Source organism: Silurus meridionalis, chromosome 9 (assembly GCF_014805685.1).
Source record: "Silurus meridionalis isolate SWU-2019-XX chromosome 9, ASM1480568v1, whole genome shotgun sequence".
Taxonomy (NCBI): Eukaryota; Metazoa; Chordata; class Actinopteri; order Siluriformes; family Siluridae; genus Silurus; species Silurus meridionalis.
The window spans coordinates 21856588-21871508 of NC_060892.1; the positions used below are offsets into that span (position 1 = coordinate 21856588).

At 36.7% G+C, this 14921-nt stretch overlaps 1 protein-coding gene across 2 annotated transcripts in view; it reads right to left on the reverse strand.

Moving 5' to 3' along the window:
* LOC124391167 (protein kinase C-binding protein NELL1-like) overlaps window positions 1-14921 on the reverse strand; it is a 263303-nt gene that overhangs the window by 211110 nt on the left and 37272 nt on the right. For both annotated transcript variants that reach the window (XM_046857567.1, XM_046857566.1), the window contains exon 3: window positions 7597-7747. In XM_046857567.1, the coding sequence (XP_046713523.1) occupies window positions 7597-7747 (151 nt within the window). The remainder of the gene's footprint in view (window positions 1-7596; window positions 7748-14921) is intronic.

Consider the following 14921-nt stretch of genomic DNA (forward strand, 5'->3'; position numbering starts at 1 on the left):
CTGTGTATCTGCGTAAGACTAGGAATCAGATTGCATCAGAACCAGAATTCCACAGACCTGTGCATATGTGTGTGCGTGTTTGTGTAGACAAAGCAGAGTCTCACCACTATTACATAAAGGGGCTACATGTCTCAGGACTATTTCTAGACCACCCGAACAAGACTTGCAAGAGGGGTAAGAGTAAATATCGAAGGAGTGGCCTAACAAGAGACACTAAAATAGACACATACCAATACAGGTTTTCCCAATGAAGATACAATGAAGATAGTGATAATTTTTATTTATTTTTTTATATTAACACAGTGTTTTCATTTTTGTACTATATGATGGGATGCTGCCAGGATGTATGCATCTCCCGCCTTGTAAAATCCCTTACACTCGCCAGCGGTTGACAGAGTTCAGTTGTCTCTGTTTTAGAGCACGTATGATTTGTCTGAGTTTTTGGTGTTTCAAAGGTCAATTTAGCCCTTGTCTCACTCTCCTTTTCCTTGGTGTCACCGGACACTGAAACAGCTCAGCACCGCTGTCGTTCACATGCCCGTTGCCACATACATGTATACTGTATAGTTTAGACATTACGGCAGTGTAAATTGCTTTGTTTTGCTTAATTATGTACTGTAATTTGTTACATTATTTACAAATTACAGCATACTACCCTATACTGATCACAAAACTCCCTTATTAAGGCTAGGCCATGTCTCCACTTAGGATATTTTCAAGTCATTGATGGATTGTAATTGTAAGAATCTTCATCGTAACTCAGACACAACAATCAGTTAAACTGCTATATGATTGCCAAAAACATTTTAACGGAAAATGACAATGTGAGGCAAAGAATAGAATAGAATAGAATAGAATAGAATAGAATAGAATAGAATAGAATAGAATAGAATAGAAATGCTTTGTCCTGATATAAGTATAACGCATACTCCATAGATATATGACCAAAGATTTTGTAAAAAATGTAATAGAATACCGTACATAATAAGGAAATGTGAAAAAAGCTAATAAAATCTGTGTGCAATATAAGTGCAATGATCTTTTAAGTTATATTATCAAATCATCTTCCTCTTTCACTGACTATTCACGTCGATTAATCTGGCAACATACTGCAGATTTACCATAGCAACTGTTAATCTTAAATTAACATCAATCTTTCCAAGCACTAACCTACAGTCACACTCATGCTTCCTCAGACCAGATATGCAATAGACATAATTTTTTATCTGCTGCTCAATATAACCTAATAATGCTCACTGACAGCACTTGAAGACGTTGACCTCTTCTGTACACTTGAGCTCAGGCGGCCGTGATTGGCTACTGTTGCTGACTGCAATTACAGAGGCCATTTTTAACATCAGTTAATGTAAAATGACTTCTGCTTAGCCTTTGCAGTTTCCATAGTAACACCACAAAGTGCCTTATGTAAAGCTAAAAACAATTAACACAATTCAGAGCGATCTCCTTTCAAGTCTACTGAACATAAACAGCTGCATGAGTAATAAGGCAGGACATTAGCCGCAGCTTGTCACCGCTGTGAACACGCATTCACCGCATCACTTTTTCCCCAGCATTAGCGGGGACCTGACACCCTTATTTCTGTCAATTATTTTAAAAGGCAGAGACTGACAGCACAATTTGCTTCCCGGTGAAGAAAAGTAAATATAGACTCAAGGGTGAATGAGCACACAAGTACATGACAATGAAGGATAATTGCTTTGATTGAGCAATTTTACATATCATCATTTAAATTAAATGTGATGTGATGTGTAACTACACTTTGAAAGCTTTTATGGTCAATCAGCTCTAAATCCAATTCGCATGTACACTCAGGTCCACCATAAACCAGCCTTAAACGTATTCAAGAATTGGTTTAGGACATTTCTGTGTGAAGATAATAAGCTGAAATTAGAATAGAAATTTTTCTATAGACTGTGACGTTGTAGTGGTGTAGCATATTTTTAGGCAAATATGTACAATTTTAATACTATGTTAACTGGCATCTGTCAAATGATTAGTCTTAATTCTTTGTGATTTGATAAAAGGTACAAACTTTTTAAATGCTTTTATTGAACAGCGAGCAATAAAGAACAAATCAAGTTGTGACTTGATGTCCAACATAACCTTGTTTCACGATCAAAAGAAAAAAAAAATGGGTAAATAAATAAATATAGCCTTAAAACAAGTGCTACAGGTAAGGTCCTTGTGAGAAGATTCTCTGTGTAGAAACTAGAGACACTAAATATTTTCAATGAATTTCACCGTCAAAATTTATATTTCTTTTTAACTCCATACTTTAAAAATTCAGTATCCTCAAGGTCTATGTCTCTTTGAGCTCATGTTACACCATTCTTATATTTTAAAAAACAATATCTTGAAAGACCCCAGAAGAATAAAAATAGAAATAAAGATATTTTACGCACATCACAATATGGTCATGTTCTCTGTGAAATCATCACATAAGCGGAAATAAAAGTGCCAGCGTTTCAGGGGATTCCACTGGGAGCTTTGCTTGCACAGTAAAATGCTGCCTGTGCAGAATCAAATAATCACAAAAACACTACAATCAGTTGTTAAAACCCAAGAAAAAGAGCTCTTTAACAAGCCATCATTCAGAAAGAATGTCATTAGCCAGCACAATCTGCTTTTATAGGTAATACAGACTCAGTCATGCTCAAAACTGCCGGCTTTTATGGTGATAGTGCGCTATTCGTTGCAGTCCATTATCCTAGCGTTTAGAATAGAATAGAATTTTTTGTCACATATACATTACAGCGCAGACAAATTCTTTTTTTTGCATGTCCCAGCTTGTTTAGAACCTGGGCTCAGAGCACAGGTTTAGTGCCCCTGGAGCAGATAGGGTAAGTGCCTTGCTCAAGGGCTCAACAGTGGCAGCTTGGCAGTGCTGGGGCTTGAACCCGTGACATTACGATCAGTAACCCAGAGCCTTAACCAGTGGACTACCAAATTGCATTTGTGAAAAGAATGTACTAAAACAAATATTACAGGTTCTTCAAAGGAAGTTTAGAGAATTCATCCATGAAATATTTGCAGTTCATCTCTAATAAGTCATTTGCTACACGTGCACCACTTAGTCATAATATCTTTGTGGCGGGAAAGAGCTCATATATTACATACTCTTTCACACATCTGGCTAAAATGCATCTCAGCTTTTTTGTGGTATATTGAAGAAGATGAATTGTGAGTGTACACTGACACATCTGCATTGTAGATAATCTGTTTCTGCACAAGGAATGTGCCTACTGACAAATTTCAATATTCAAGAAAACTTGTGTCTGAAATGATGAGACACAATACAGAGTGCTGGAGGTGTTACACGACTCAGTAAAAAGCAGGTTTCATTCCTTTTGCACCACAGCAGGTTTCCTGTATGATTTTTTTTTATTCTATATACTTCTGATGTATTTTTTATTACAGTTGAGTAACTCAAACTTTGTGAATTTCTTTTTGGTTAAAGAGTGAAAAATCTCACTGGTTCAACACCGTCAGTACAGATACAGCATTTGCACATTATATTCACTAAACCAAGCTCAATGCGAGAGTGGTTAAGAGGTTGAGACATTGACATGCATACAGTGTTGCTTCTGGGGTAAAACAGGTTTAATAATACCATGGTACAATAACTGAAGCATTTAACACTTATAAAGTTATACCAAAGGTGCTGTAGCTGGCCAAGTGTCTGTTCTAATCTTTAGAAAGCAAAGCTGGTTAACTTAAAAGTGAACACGATCAGGCCTAATATTAAAACCCCTACCAGGTGAAGTCAAATAACACTGAATATGTAATTACAATGGCAAGGGTTGTGATATAATAAACAAGAATTAAACACTCAGTTCTAAAAGCTGATGTATTAGAAGCAAGAAAAGACTCAAAATGTAATGTCTAGAAAGCTGGATCAAGGCATGTAAAGAAAAAAAGCAGGATTTGCAATGTGTTCCCTATATGCAGAGGTTAGTACATAATAAAAATTGTCCAAGCATGGCCAATCTGTGCCCAAAAGGATAATGGGCAAGTGATGCATGTGGGGAGCAAAAGCAATCCTTTTTGCTGGAAAGGTTAGTGCTGGCCATAACAGGAAGGTGTCAGAACACAAAGTGCAAAAAGGCATGTTGCAGATGAAGTTATGACGAGTTATAGTTAGTGCCCATACTGACCCGTATTACCTACTAAAATAAGTTTTTTTTGCCACTGTGACCTCTGGCTTGCTCATTTGGGATTATATATATATATATATATATATATATATATATATATATATATATATATATATATATATATATATATATATATATATATATATATATATATATATATATATATATATATATATATATATATATATATATATATATATATATATATATATATATATATATATATATATATATATATAGTGAGGAAAACAAGTATTTGAACACCCTGCTATTTTGCAAGTTCTCCCACTTAGAAATCATGGAGGGGTCTGAAATTGTAGGTGCATGTCCACTGTGAGAGACATAATCTAAAAGAAAAAATCCAGAAATCACAATGTATGATTTTTAAACTATTTATTTGTATGATACAGCTGCAAATAAGTATTTGAACACCTGTCTATCAGCTAGAATTCTGACCCTCAAAGACCTGTTAGTCTGCCTTCAAAATGTCCACCTCCACTACATTTATAATCCTAAATTAGATGCACCTGTTTGAGGTCGTTAGCTGCATAAAGACACCTGTCCACCCCATACAATCAGTAAGAATCCAACTACTAACATGGCCAAGACCAAAGAGCTGTCCAAAGACACTAGAGACAAAATTCTACACCTCCACAAGGCTGGAAAGGGCTACGGGGAAATTGCCAAGCAGCTTGGTGAAAAAAGGTCCACTGTTGGAGCAATCATTAGAAAATGGAAGAAGCTAAACATGACTGTCAATCTCCCTCGGACTGGGGCTCCATGCAAGATCTCACCTCGTGGGGTCTCAATGATCCTAAGGAAGGTGAGAAATCAGCCCAGAACTACACGGGAGGAGCTGGTCAATGACCTGAAAAGAGCTGGGACCACCGTTTCCAAGGTTACTGTTGGTAATACACTAAGGCGTCATGGTTTGAAATCATGCATGGCACGGAAGGTTCCCCTGCTTAAACCAGCACATGTCCAGGCACGTCTTAAGTTTGCCAATGACCATTTGGATGATCCAGAGGAGTCATGGGAGAAAGTCATGTGGTCTTTAGAACTTTTGGGTCATAATTCCACTAAACGTGTTTGGAGGAAGAAGAATGATGAGTACCATCCCAAGAACACCATCCCTACTGTGAAGCATGGGGTGGTAGCATCATCTTTGGGGTGTTTTTCTGCACATGGGACAGGCGACTGCACTGTATTAAGGAGAGGATGACCGGGGCCATGTATTGCGAGATTTTGGGGAACAACCTCCTTCCCTCAGTTAGAGCATTGAAGATGGGTCGAGGCTGGGTCTTCCAACATGACAATGACTCGAAGCACACAGCCAGGATAACCAAGGAGTGGCTATGTAAGAAGCATATCAAGGTTCTGGCGTGGCCTAGCCAGTCTCCAGACCTAAACCCAATAGAGAATCTTTGGAGGGAGCTCAAACTCCGTGTTTCTCAGCGACAGGCCAGAAACCTGACTGATCTAGAGAAGATCTGTGTGGAGGAGTGGGCCAAAATCCCTCCTGCAGTGTGTGCAAACCTGGTGAAAAACTACAGGAAACGTTTGACCTCTGTAATTGCAAACAAAGGCTACTGTACCAAATATTAACATTGACTTTCTCAGGTGTTCAAATACTTATTTGCAGCTGTAGGGTTATACAAATAAATAGTTAAAAAATCATACATTGTGATTTCTGGATTTCTTTTTTTTTTGTCAATCGTTAAAAGTGCTTTGCAAATAGGATTTAATTTAATTGATTTATGAGCCAGTGAGCAATGGAAGAATGTTTCCTGGTCTAATGAATCATTGAGATAGAACCTGGATGCACAAAGGGTAGGAAGCAAGCCAATGGAGGTGGTCTGATGCTTGGGCCTGTGCTCTGCTAGGAAACCTTCAGTCTTTCCATTCATGTGGCTATTCCTTTGACACATACCACCCACCTACACATTGCTTCAGACCAAGCTACACACCTTCATAGCAACGGTATTTCCTAATGGTCTCTTCCAGCAGATTGATGCTCCCTGACACACTGCAAAAATTGTTCTGAAATGGTTTCAGGTAAATGACAGAGTTCAAAGTCTTAGCATCGGTGTAGTCCAATCTATTGAGACTCTACCTCACAACATCTGCTTATGTCTCTTATATAATATAGTTAATTCATAATCAGGCTGCATGAATTGATCATGAATTCATGAATTAGTAAACAATTAAACCTTGAAATTTGGGCAGACCTTGTATTTTTATGTAAACCTTAAATAAGGTTCTTTTAAATTTGAGCAAACTTGATATTTTTTTGTGTTTGTCTTTATTATAAATTATGTATGAAAGAATGTAATAATAAAATAAAATTTGTGTCCATCTATAAATTAACATTTAAGAAAAATTGCACTTGCACTTGACTAGACATGGAATGCATTTTCTTTTCTCTATGGCAGGCATTTTGTTTGGTTTCAAGTCTTCTTTGTTGGTGTTGCAAACGATAAAATAATAAAATGCAACATATATATGTAAGTCCAATATTCTGAAAAAATACTGAATTCATAAGGGTCAGACATGTTTGCTGTAATTTCATGACATGCTCATACACATATTATAAATGAGCTAGCAAGGCTAAGCTTCCGTCCATCAAAGGCTAGAAAAAAGCAGTAGAGTGTTTTATTTTGTCTCCACATCAGATTACTGGTTGTAATAAAATCCATAGAATGGGAGAATCTGTTTGTCACCATCTTTAGCAGATGTGCTCCAGTCTCAGATTCGCTCTATTAGGGATCCCCCCCAACTAAATGTAACATAGATTAGAATAAAAATGACACAAAATGACAAACAGAAATTTGAGCATTATGGGTGTTCTATTTTTCTAGAGATTTTCTGTTTACTCTGATTGTTATTTGATTGAAAAAAATGAAATTGCGTAAAATTTTAGGAATAAGCAAAATATCCAAACCAGAAAAACAAACAATTAGGAACAGCTTAGTAAAGTAAAATTCAAGGCATCAACTGAATGTTAACTTCTTGTAAAGAGAATTATATAATGCGTTTGTGTAAGTGTGTGTTTGAAAACAGTTTGGTGATTAAGCATTTGTTGCCCTGGCTCAATTGGTGTAATCCAGAGTGGCCAAATTTGTCCTGGGAAGGGGAGTTTGAGGACCTGATACAAATGCAACTGAATTTGAATTGTTTCATAGAGAAATGCCTTTTACAAATATAAACATAGATTAGCATTTTATAGTCATCTGAATTCAATATAACATTTGGAATATTCTCCCATACTCTTTTTATTTTGACAAAAACAAGAAAACTAATATTTTGTATTAATTTAATGTATGGATCAACCAAAATCTCAACCAAAAAAAAAAAAAACATTTTAATAACATTATTTTTAAACAAAAACTCAAAATATGCAAGGAAGTAAAAACAGGTGTACCTGAACTCAGACTTGTGGATTGAGAAGAGAACTCCAGATGTGGATGCCTTCTGCTGGATGTAAGCCATGAATGTGAACTCCTTTTTATTCCTGAGCAACTCCAATAGTTTTTCTGTGATTTGGGTGGGAACCTGAACATTTCTTTGTGCATCTGCAAACAAAACAGCAACAAAAGACCGGACATGAAGCACAAGCATACAGGAACTGTATTTATTTCAGAATCAAATACAATGCAGTCGCCTTATTGTTCTAAAATAAATAACCATCACTGATAAATGTATATATATATATATATATATATATATATATAGATAGATAGATAGATAGATAGATAGATAGATAGATAGATAGATAGATAGATAGATAGATAGATAGATAGATAGAATACATATTTGTATGTCATATTCATATACATATTATAAATTATAGATAGTATAGTGTACTAGGTCAGCATTAGGTGTCTGTTGGTTATAGAGGAGAGTGCTGTATATACAGTTTGCTATATGTAAATTATGCATATGGCATACAAATAAATTATGTATGTATTAAATTTGAAACATTTCCACAATATGCTTTCAGATTAATCTGTTCTTGGTAGTGGACAGACAGCTGCACTGCACGTCTCAATGCTGACTGCTCCTCTATTGAGATGTGACTAATTGGAAGCATTGTTTGAAACACACCAGAGACGGTCCCTCTGCAAACTCTGCACACTGTGCTATTTTCAGCTGCTTTATTCTTATCACAACACAAAACATCATCATGTTGTATTTGTTAGGTTTGTTTGTCTCCTTTAACAAGATATACTCCACTGACGTTCCCAGTGTCTAGAGATTGCTTCTTTAGCGTTTCACTAGAACTTGAAATATAGAAGTTTATTGTTTATGCTGTAGATTATAGTGAACGGCATGTTTATGTCAACACGCACTTGCCACAAATGGCTTTGTCAAATTGTTTCATATTTTAAATAGATGTTTTTTTTTTTTTTTTTGCACTGTATGACTCACTCAAAAAATGATCAAAGCAATGTTGCAATGCTACAAGGCCATTTCGAAGTCCAGCAAACCGCAGTGGGAGCCATTATCTCCAAATGGTAAAAACCTGGAACAGTGGTGGATCTTCCCAGAAGTAGTCAGCCATCAAAGTGACAAAAAGATCCAACATCTAAAGAGCTGCAGGCAATGATGACCTCAGATATGGCCAGTGATCATGATTCCACCATTTGAAAAATCCTGGAATCCATGGGAGAGGTGGGAGGTGAAATTTCTTCCATTTTTAACCAACGGCAACATAAAGGCACACAGATGCCAAGGTAAAAACATTGATGTCTCCAAAATCTTTTGAATAATAGCAGGCAGCTCCTCCAACATGACTAAGTTAAAATGTTTTTGCAAATAAACATTCCTCCTCAGTGATGTTAAAGACTAATGTCTAGTTTGCAGAACCATTTGATTGCAGTTGTTGCTTCTTAAATTCACATGCCAGATTTTTACATTTACTCTGTAAATTTGATACAAATTATCATTTACTTGATATTACTGAAAAAAAAAAGTTGTTTCAGTCTTTTGTGGAAAAAAAATTGCAATTTGCAGAATGCTAAACTGAAAGCTACATTCAGTACTTCCCTTTGCTTTTTTTACTCACAATATCACTTAAGAAGCTAATTTCAGACACCAGATTGCTTCTGAAAAACTGATGTGCCAGTAAGAACACACTGAACTAGACTTGCAAAAATACAATACACAAACCCAAAGGCTTTACATGCCCATCAGTGTGTGAAAGAAAAAAATCAACAGGCTAAACAAAGCAGCTTTGATACACAGAAGTTATTACTGAACTGACAGAAGAAGAGGATTTCAAAATAACATGATTGTAAGCCTGCTGTTGGTAAACTTTGTGTTCACGGGTATATGATCATACTTCATACTTGGCCTGCTTTTGTCAAGAGACGTTCACAGATCAGTATTCACGCATACTATATAGCGCATACTACATAGGTACATGTAATACACACTTTTTTCAGTTGTCATGACTCTTTTACACAACACTCATGGTAGTCCAGGGTTTTATAACACCTGCATTATACTGCCTTTTCACACACACACAGATTAATTTTTAATTTTAGCTTTTGAACAGTGGTGTATTAGACCAAATGTACTTCGTTACTGTACTTAAGTATTTTTTTCGGCTACTTTCTAGTTTTACTGAGCATTAAAGGTAGAAGCAGTACTTATTACTTCACTATATTCAAATTTACAATGACTGTTACCAATTACAATACAACTATTGCTCCTCTCTAAAACTGAGCAAATCAAATCATAAACCACAGTCTGAATATTTGTTTTTACTTTATCTAAAATCATTTACTTTAATTTTATTAATGTATTCAATGGACTATAATACTGTCATTTTATTTTTGTTAATTGAAGATGCCTTTTTGAAAGATTGCTTTGCTACTTTGTCTATTTTGTTTGTTTGATCTTTGTTTCATTCTGGCATGTTGAAGAGGCTGCTGTACTTTTCTTGGTTATTGCAGTGTTGAGGTGCTCAATTTGATTTGTATTTAGGAAATAAAACCTCACAAAAAAATTTCTTTAGGCTTTTCACAAAAATGTGTCTTGGTGTTGATGACTAGTGCATCCTTGAGCCTATATTCAATATGAGGAAAATACTGAGGTACTGTTCAAATCAAGTCATATTGGAATTGGTGACTTTTAACTTTAAGTTTTGTAGTAAGGTATCTATACTTTTACTAAAGTATGATTTTCAGGTACTCTTTAAACCTTTGCTGTTTCAATTTATACAAGTGTTCAAGCTTGCTTCAGTTTCCTAATCAGATCGAATCTGGGCTTTGGCTGGCCTATTCTAAAGTTTTTGGTTGCTGTCACCACTATACTTCACAATAGGGATGATGGTATCAGGGTGATGAAGTATCAGGTTTCCTCCAAACCAAGAGCTTTATGCAAATGCTATGTTATTATGCTACATGTTAGACAAGTAGCCCTGTCTAAGCACAAAAAGCTTTGAACAGGAAAAATATTTTTCTTCTTTCGGCTTCTCCCATTAGGGGTCGCCACAGTGGATCATCCTTCTCCATACCCACCTGTCCTAAACATCTGCCTCTTTCACCCCAACCACCTGCATGTCTTCCCTCACCACTTCAATAAACCTCCTCTTTAGCCTTCCTCCTTTCCTCCCTCCTGGTGGCTCCATCCTAAGCATTCTCCTACAGATATACCCCATGTCCATCCTCTGCACATGTCCAAACCATCTCAATCGAGCCTCCCTCACCTTGTCTCCAAAACGTCCTACATGCGCTGTCTCGCTAATAAACTTATTTCTAATACTGTCCATCTTTGTCACTCCCAGTGAAAACCTTAACATCTTCAGCTCTGCTACCTCCAGCTCCACCTATAGTCTTTTACTCAATGCCACTGTCTCTAAACCATACAACATCGCAGGTCTCACCACAGTCCTATAAACTTTCCCTTTCACTCTTGCAGATACCCTTCTATCACAAATCACTCCTGTCACTCTTCTCCACCCACTCCACCCTGCCTGCACTCTTTTCTTCACTTCTCTAACACACTCTCCATTACTTTGCACTGTTGACCCCAGGTACCTGAACTCCTCCACCTTTACCACCTCTTCTCTCTGCAACTGCACCACTCCACTGCCCTCCCTCTCCTCACATCTCTGCTGTCACACTGTACTTACTTCTCTGACATACTTCCGTCAGCTTCCTCATACAATACCAACTCCTCTCTTGGCACCCTGTCGTATGCTTTCTCTATATCCCAAACACACAATGCAACGCCTTCTGACCTTCTCTATACTTCAGAATCAAAATTCTCAAAGCTAATAATGCGTCTGTGGTGCTCTTCCTCAGCATGAAACCATACTGCTGCTCACTTATGGTCACCTCTTCTCTCAGCCTGGCTTCCACTACTCTTTCCCATAACTTCATGGTGTGACTGATCAACTTAATTCCCCTGTAGTTACAGCAGGTCTGCACAGCTCCCTTATTCTTAAAGATCGGTACCAGCACACTCCTTCTGCATTGCTCAGGCATCCTCTCACCTTCCAGAATCTTGTTATACAATCTTGTTAAAAACTCCACTGCCATCTCTCCTAAATATCTCCATGCTTCTACTGGTATGTCATCGGGCCTACCGACTTTCCACTTCATCCTCTTAATCGCTGTTCTCACTTCCTCCTTACTAATCCTATCCACTTCCTGCTTTACCATCTCCACACCATCCACCCTTTTCTCTCTCTCATTTTCCTCAAAATAGTATCCAGGTAAAATACTGCTGTTAATGCAGAAAAATAAGATGATCTAATTTATGAACAGATAATGATTAAAAATAACAAGCTGCACTCTCAGTTAGCTGAAACACATAACTTAGCTTTACTCAGTTTTTTTTTTTTTTTTTTTGGAAAAAGCAGAATCTTTCTGGAAGGATAAAAGCAGCTTATGCTTGCATGGAGGTGTGTGTTCATGCAAATGTGAATAAAGGCCTTAGGCAAGATCAAGAAGTGCTTGTAAAACTAGATGATGGAATGTGGCAATTACAGGGTGAGTTGAGTGCTGCCAGGACAATTTGCATGCTAATACGGCAAAACGAGCTTACTACTATTACTTGTTACAGTGTGTGTTTAAGTTATAGCGTAGGTTTATAAAGTTGCCAAGATAATGGTTGTAAAAGAAAAATATTTCCGAGTTGTCTACTTAAATAAAAGCATGACTGTAAGGTCAAATAAGGGAGCTGTGGCCTCTGTAATATTCTGTGAGCTCACAGAGATGTTGATAACTGTAACTAAGTTCAAATACAGAAGGTATGGCCTCTTTTACTGTCAGGCTAAATAACGGAGGTGTGGCCTCTGAATTGTGAATTCCATTAAAGGAAGTCTCCTTAAGGAGGTGTCCTTGTGGTCTCCTTAAGTCTCAGATCCAATTAAGGGGATGTGTCCCCCGGAACTGGCCATTCAAATAAAGAGGCGTGGTCTCTGTAAGCATCAATTTCAATAAAATAGGTATGGCTTTCATTTTAAATAAAGGAGGCATGTACTCTTTAACTGTCAATTCCAATAAAGGAGGCGTGGCCAGTTCAAATAAAGGCTCTTGTTCATTAATTAGAGTCTTGCACCTCATTACTGTATCATGCAGCATTAATCTTTACAAAAAGCAAATATTTGTGATCCTTGTTCTGATGTAGCTGCTTTTAAATCCATGTGCCCCTTTTTGACTTTAGGCACCTGCTCAAATCCTCTATGATGTTTAAGCTGCAAAGACATTACCCCTGTCTCATTCTAGCAAAATTCCTCCATCTTAATCCCAATGTGGATGTGTGCTGTATCCGTTAATGTCTTATCATGCATGCATGCATGAACTTCTGCCAGATTCAACCTGACATCTCAGACTAAATTACTAGTCAACTAGCAGGAATACCCTGTTACACAGTATTTTTCCTTCACTGCTACAATCTACATCTTACTCTCTGCACCTTTTTTATGAGAATAACAATCCAGTCAAGGCCAAGAAGCAAGAAGAATTTTTAATTTTACTAGTATCATCCTTATTATGCTACGGTTCTTTAATAAATGACACAATTTTACTGTATCTGGGGCAAAAACATTTACAACTTGCTCAATTTTTATGTCAATATTAATGATAATGTTTTTATCTGAACCCCTCCAATGCAGTTAAGCTGAAGCCTAAACGGCCTGCTGTTTTACTATAACATTCTCACAACTTTCTTCAACACCATTAATTTAATGTGTGTGTTACAGCAGTTTAATCATTCATCTTCAGCAAATGCTTTATCTTGGTTAGGGCAATGGTGAATCCTTTGAATACTGAACATGAGGTGCTTACTATTGGAAAATCCCTAATGATGTATACAATACTCAAACATTTATGAAAAGGCATTCTTGCTCAGCCTGAAAAAACAATATACTGGTCAAACAACTCAGAGACGCACCTGTCACATAATTGTGACCTCATACCAATCAGTGTATGAGAAAATGCATAGACTAAATAACATCATCAACCTATGTGCACTGCTAATGAGCTGTTACTGTGCTGAACTGCTGTTAATATACAGCGGAACCCGGTTATGTCGAGGGCCTAGGGGACGCCAAAAAGCGCTGAGATAACCGATGATCGAGATAAACGAAAACCAATATGGCAGCAATATATTAACATGCTTGAAATTTCTTTATGTACATGATGTGCGTTAATACATGAGAATGTACATGCACATGTTTTTTGAAGTTTTTTACACAACAGCGTTGCCGCGATTTGTTTGATGAAGGCCATTGTTAATTCTATGCTTTTGCTGCTCATCCCACGTTCTCCTGTGTGCTGTTCAGCGCCGCGCTTCTACCAAGCGCACCCGTGGATTATATATACAGACTGCATCTTTTCAATTTGGGACTTAGTGGACCACGCTCCCAGAGTGCACCACCGGAATATTCACTTTCAAGGCGAGTGTTTGTGTTTGGCTTTGCCCTGTGTTGCAATAAACTCAAACTTTCACTACGGCTTTCGCCTCCCGTGCATCGCATAACATTTAACAACAAAAGGCATATGTGCACCAACTAACAGCAGAGATTTACCAGTATACAATACAAACCTTAATAGGGTTGACGAGTTAACCAAGGTTGAGATAAGTGGGTTCGACTGTACTGTATATAAAGGCCTTACCCCCTGGGGGGCAGGACATACAGATTTATGTATAATATTTCTAGAAAATGAATTGGTCAATCACAATGTTTTTACCAAGTATTATTATTTATGCTCTCATAGAAATGACAAACTACAAAATATAGAAAAGGCTACAAAACACCTTATTTACAAATGCACATTTTTTTTTCTGAAACCTTTAATATGTATGTGAACACAAATATAATAGACTCTTATTATATAATTTCAAGCAAGATCTAAAGCAATGTTTTTTTATGGAATACTTTACTACTATTAAAAATAAGTACAAATAAATGTTCAATGTCACTACCCCCCGTCCTTCCAAACTTTAAGCCTTCATTTGTATTTTTCTGAATCAGAACATACATAGTTTCAACAAAGAATTTAGAATAAAAGTATATATCAATGCTTTTATAGCATTTGTATTTCACCACAAAGGCAAAAAATGCTTTTAAAAGTTATATATATATTATATATACAGTATATGAAATATATATATATAAATATATAAATATATATATATAAACTTTTGGTCTGTACTGTATATATAATATATATACAGTACAGACCCAAAGTTTGGACACACCTTGTGTTGTTCTATGCTTTATATACATAA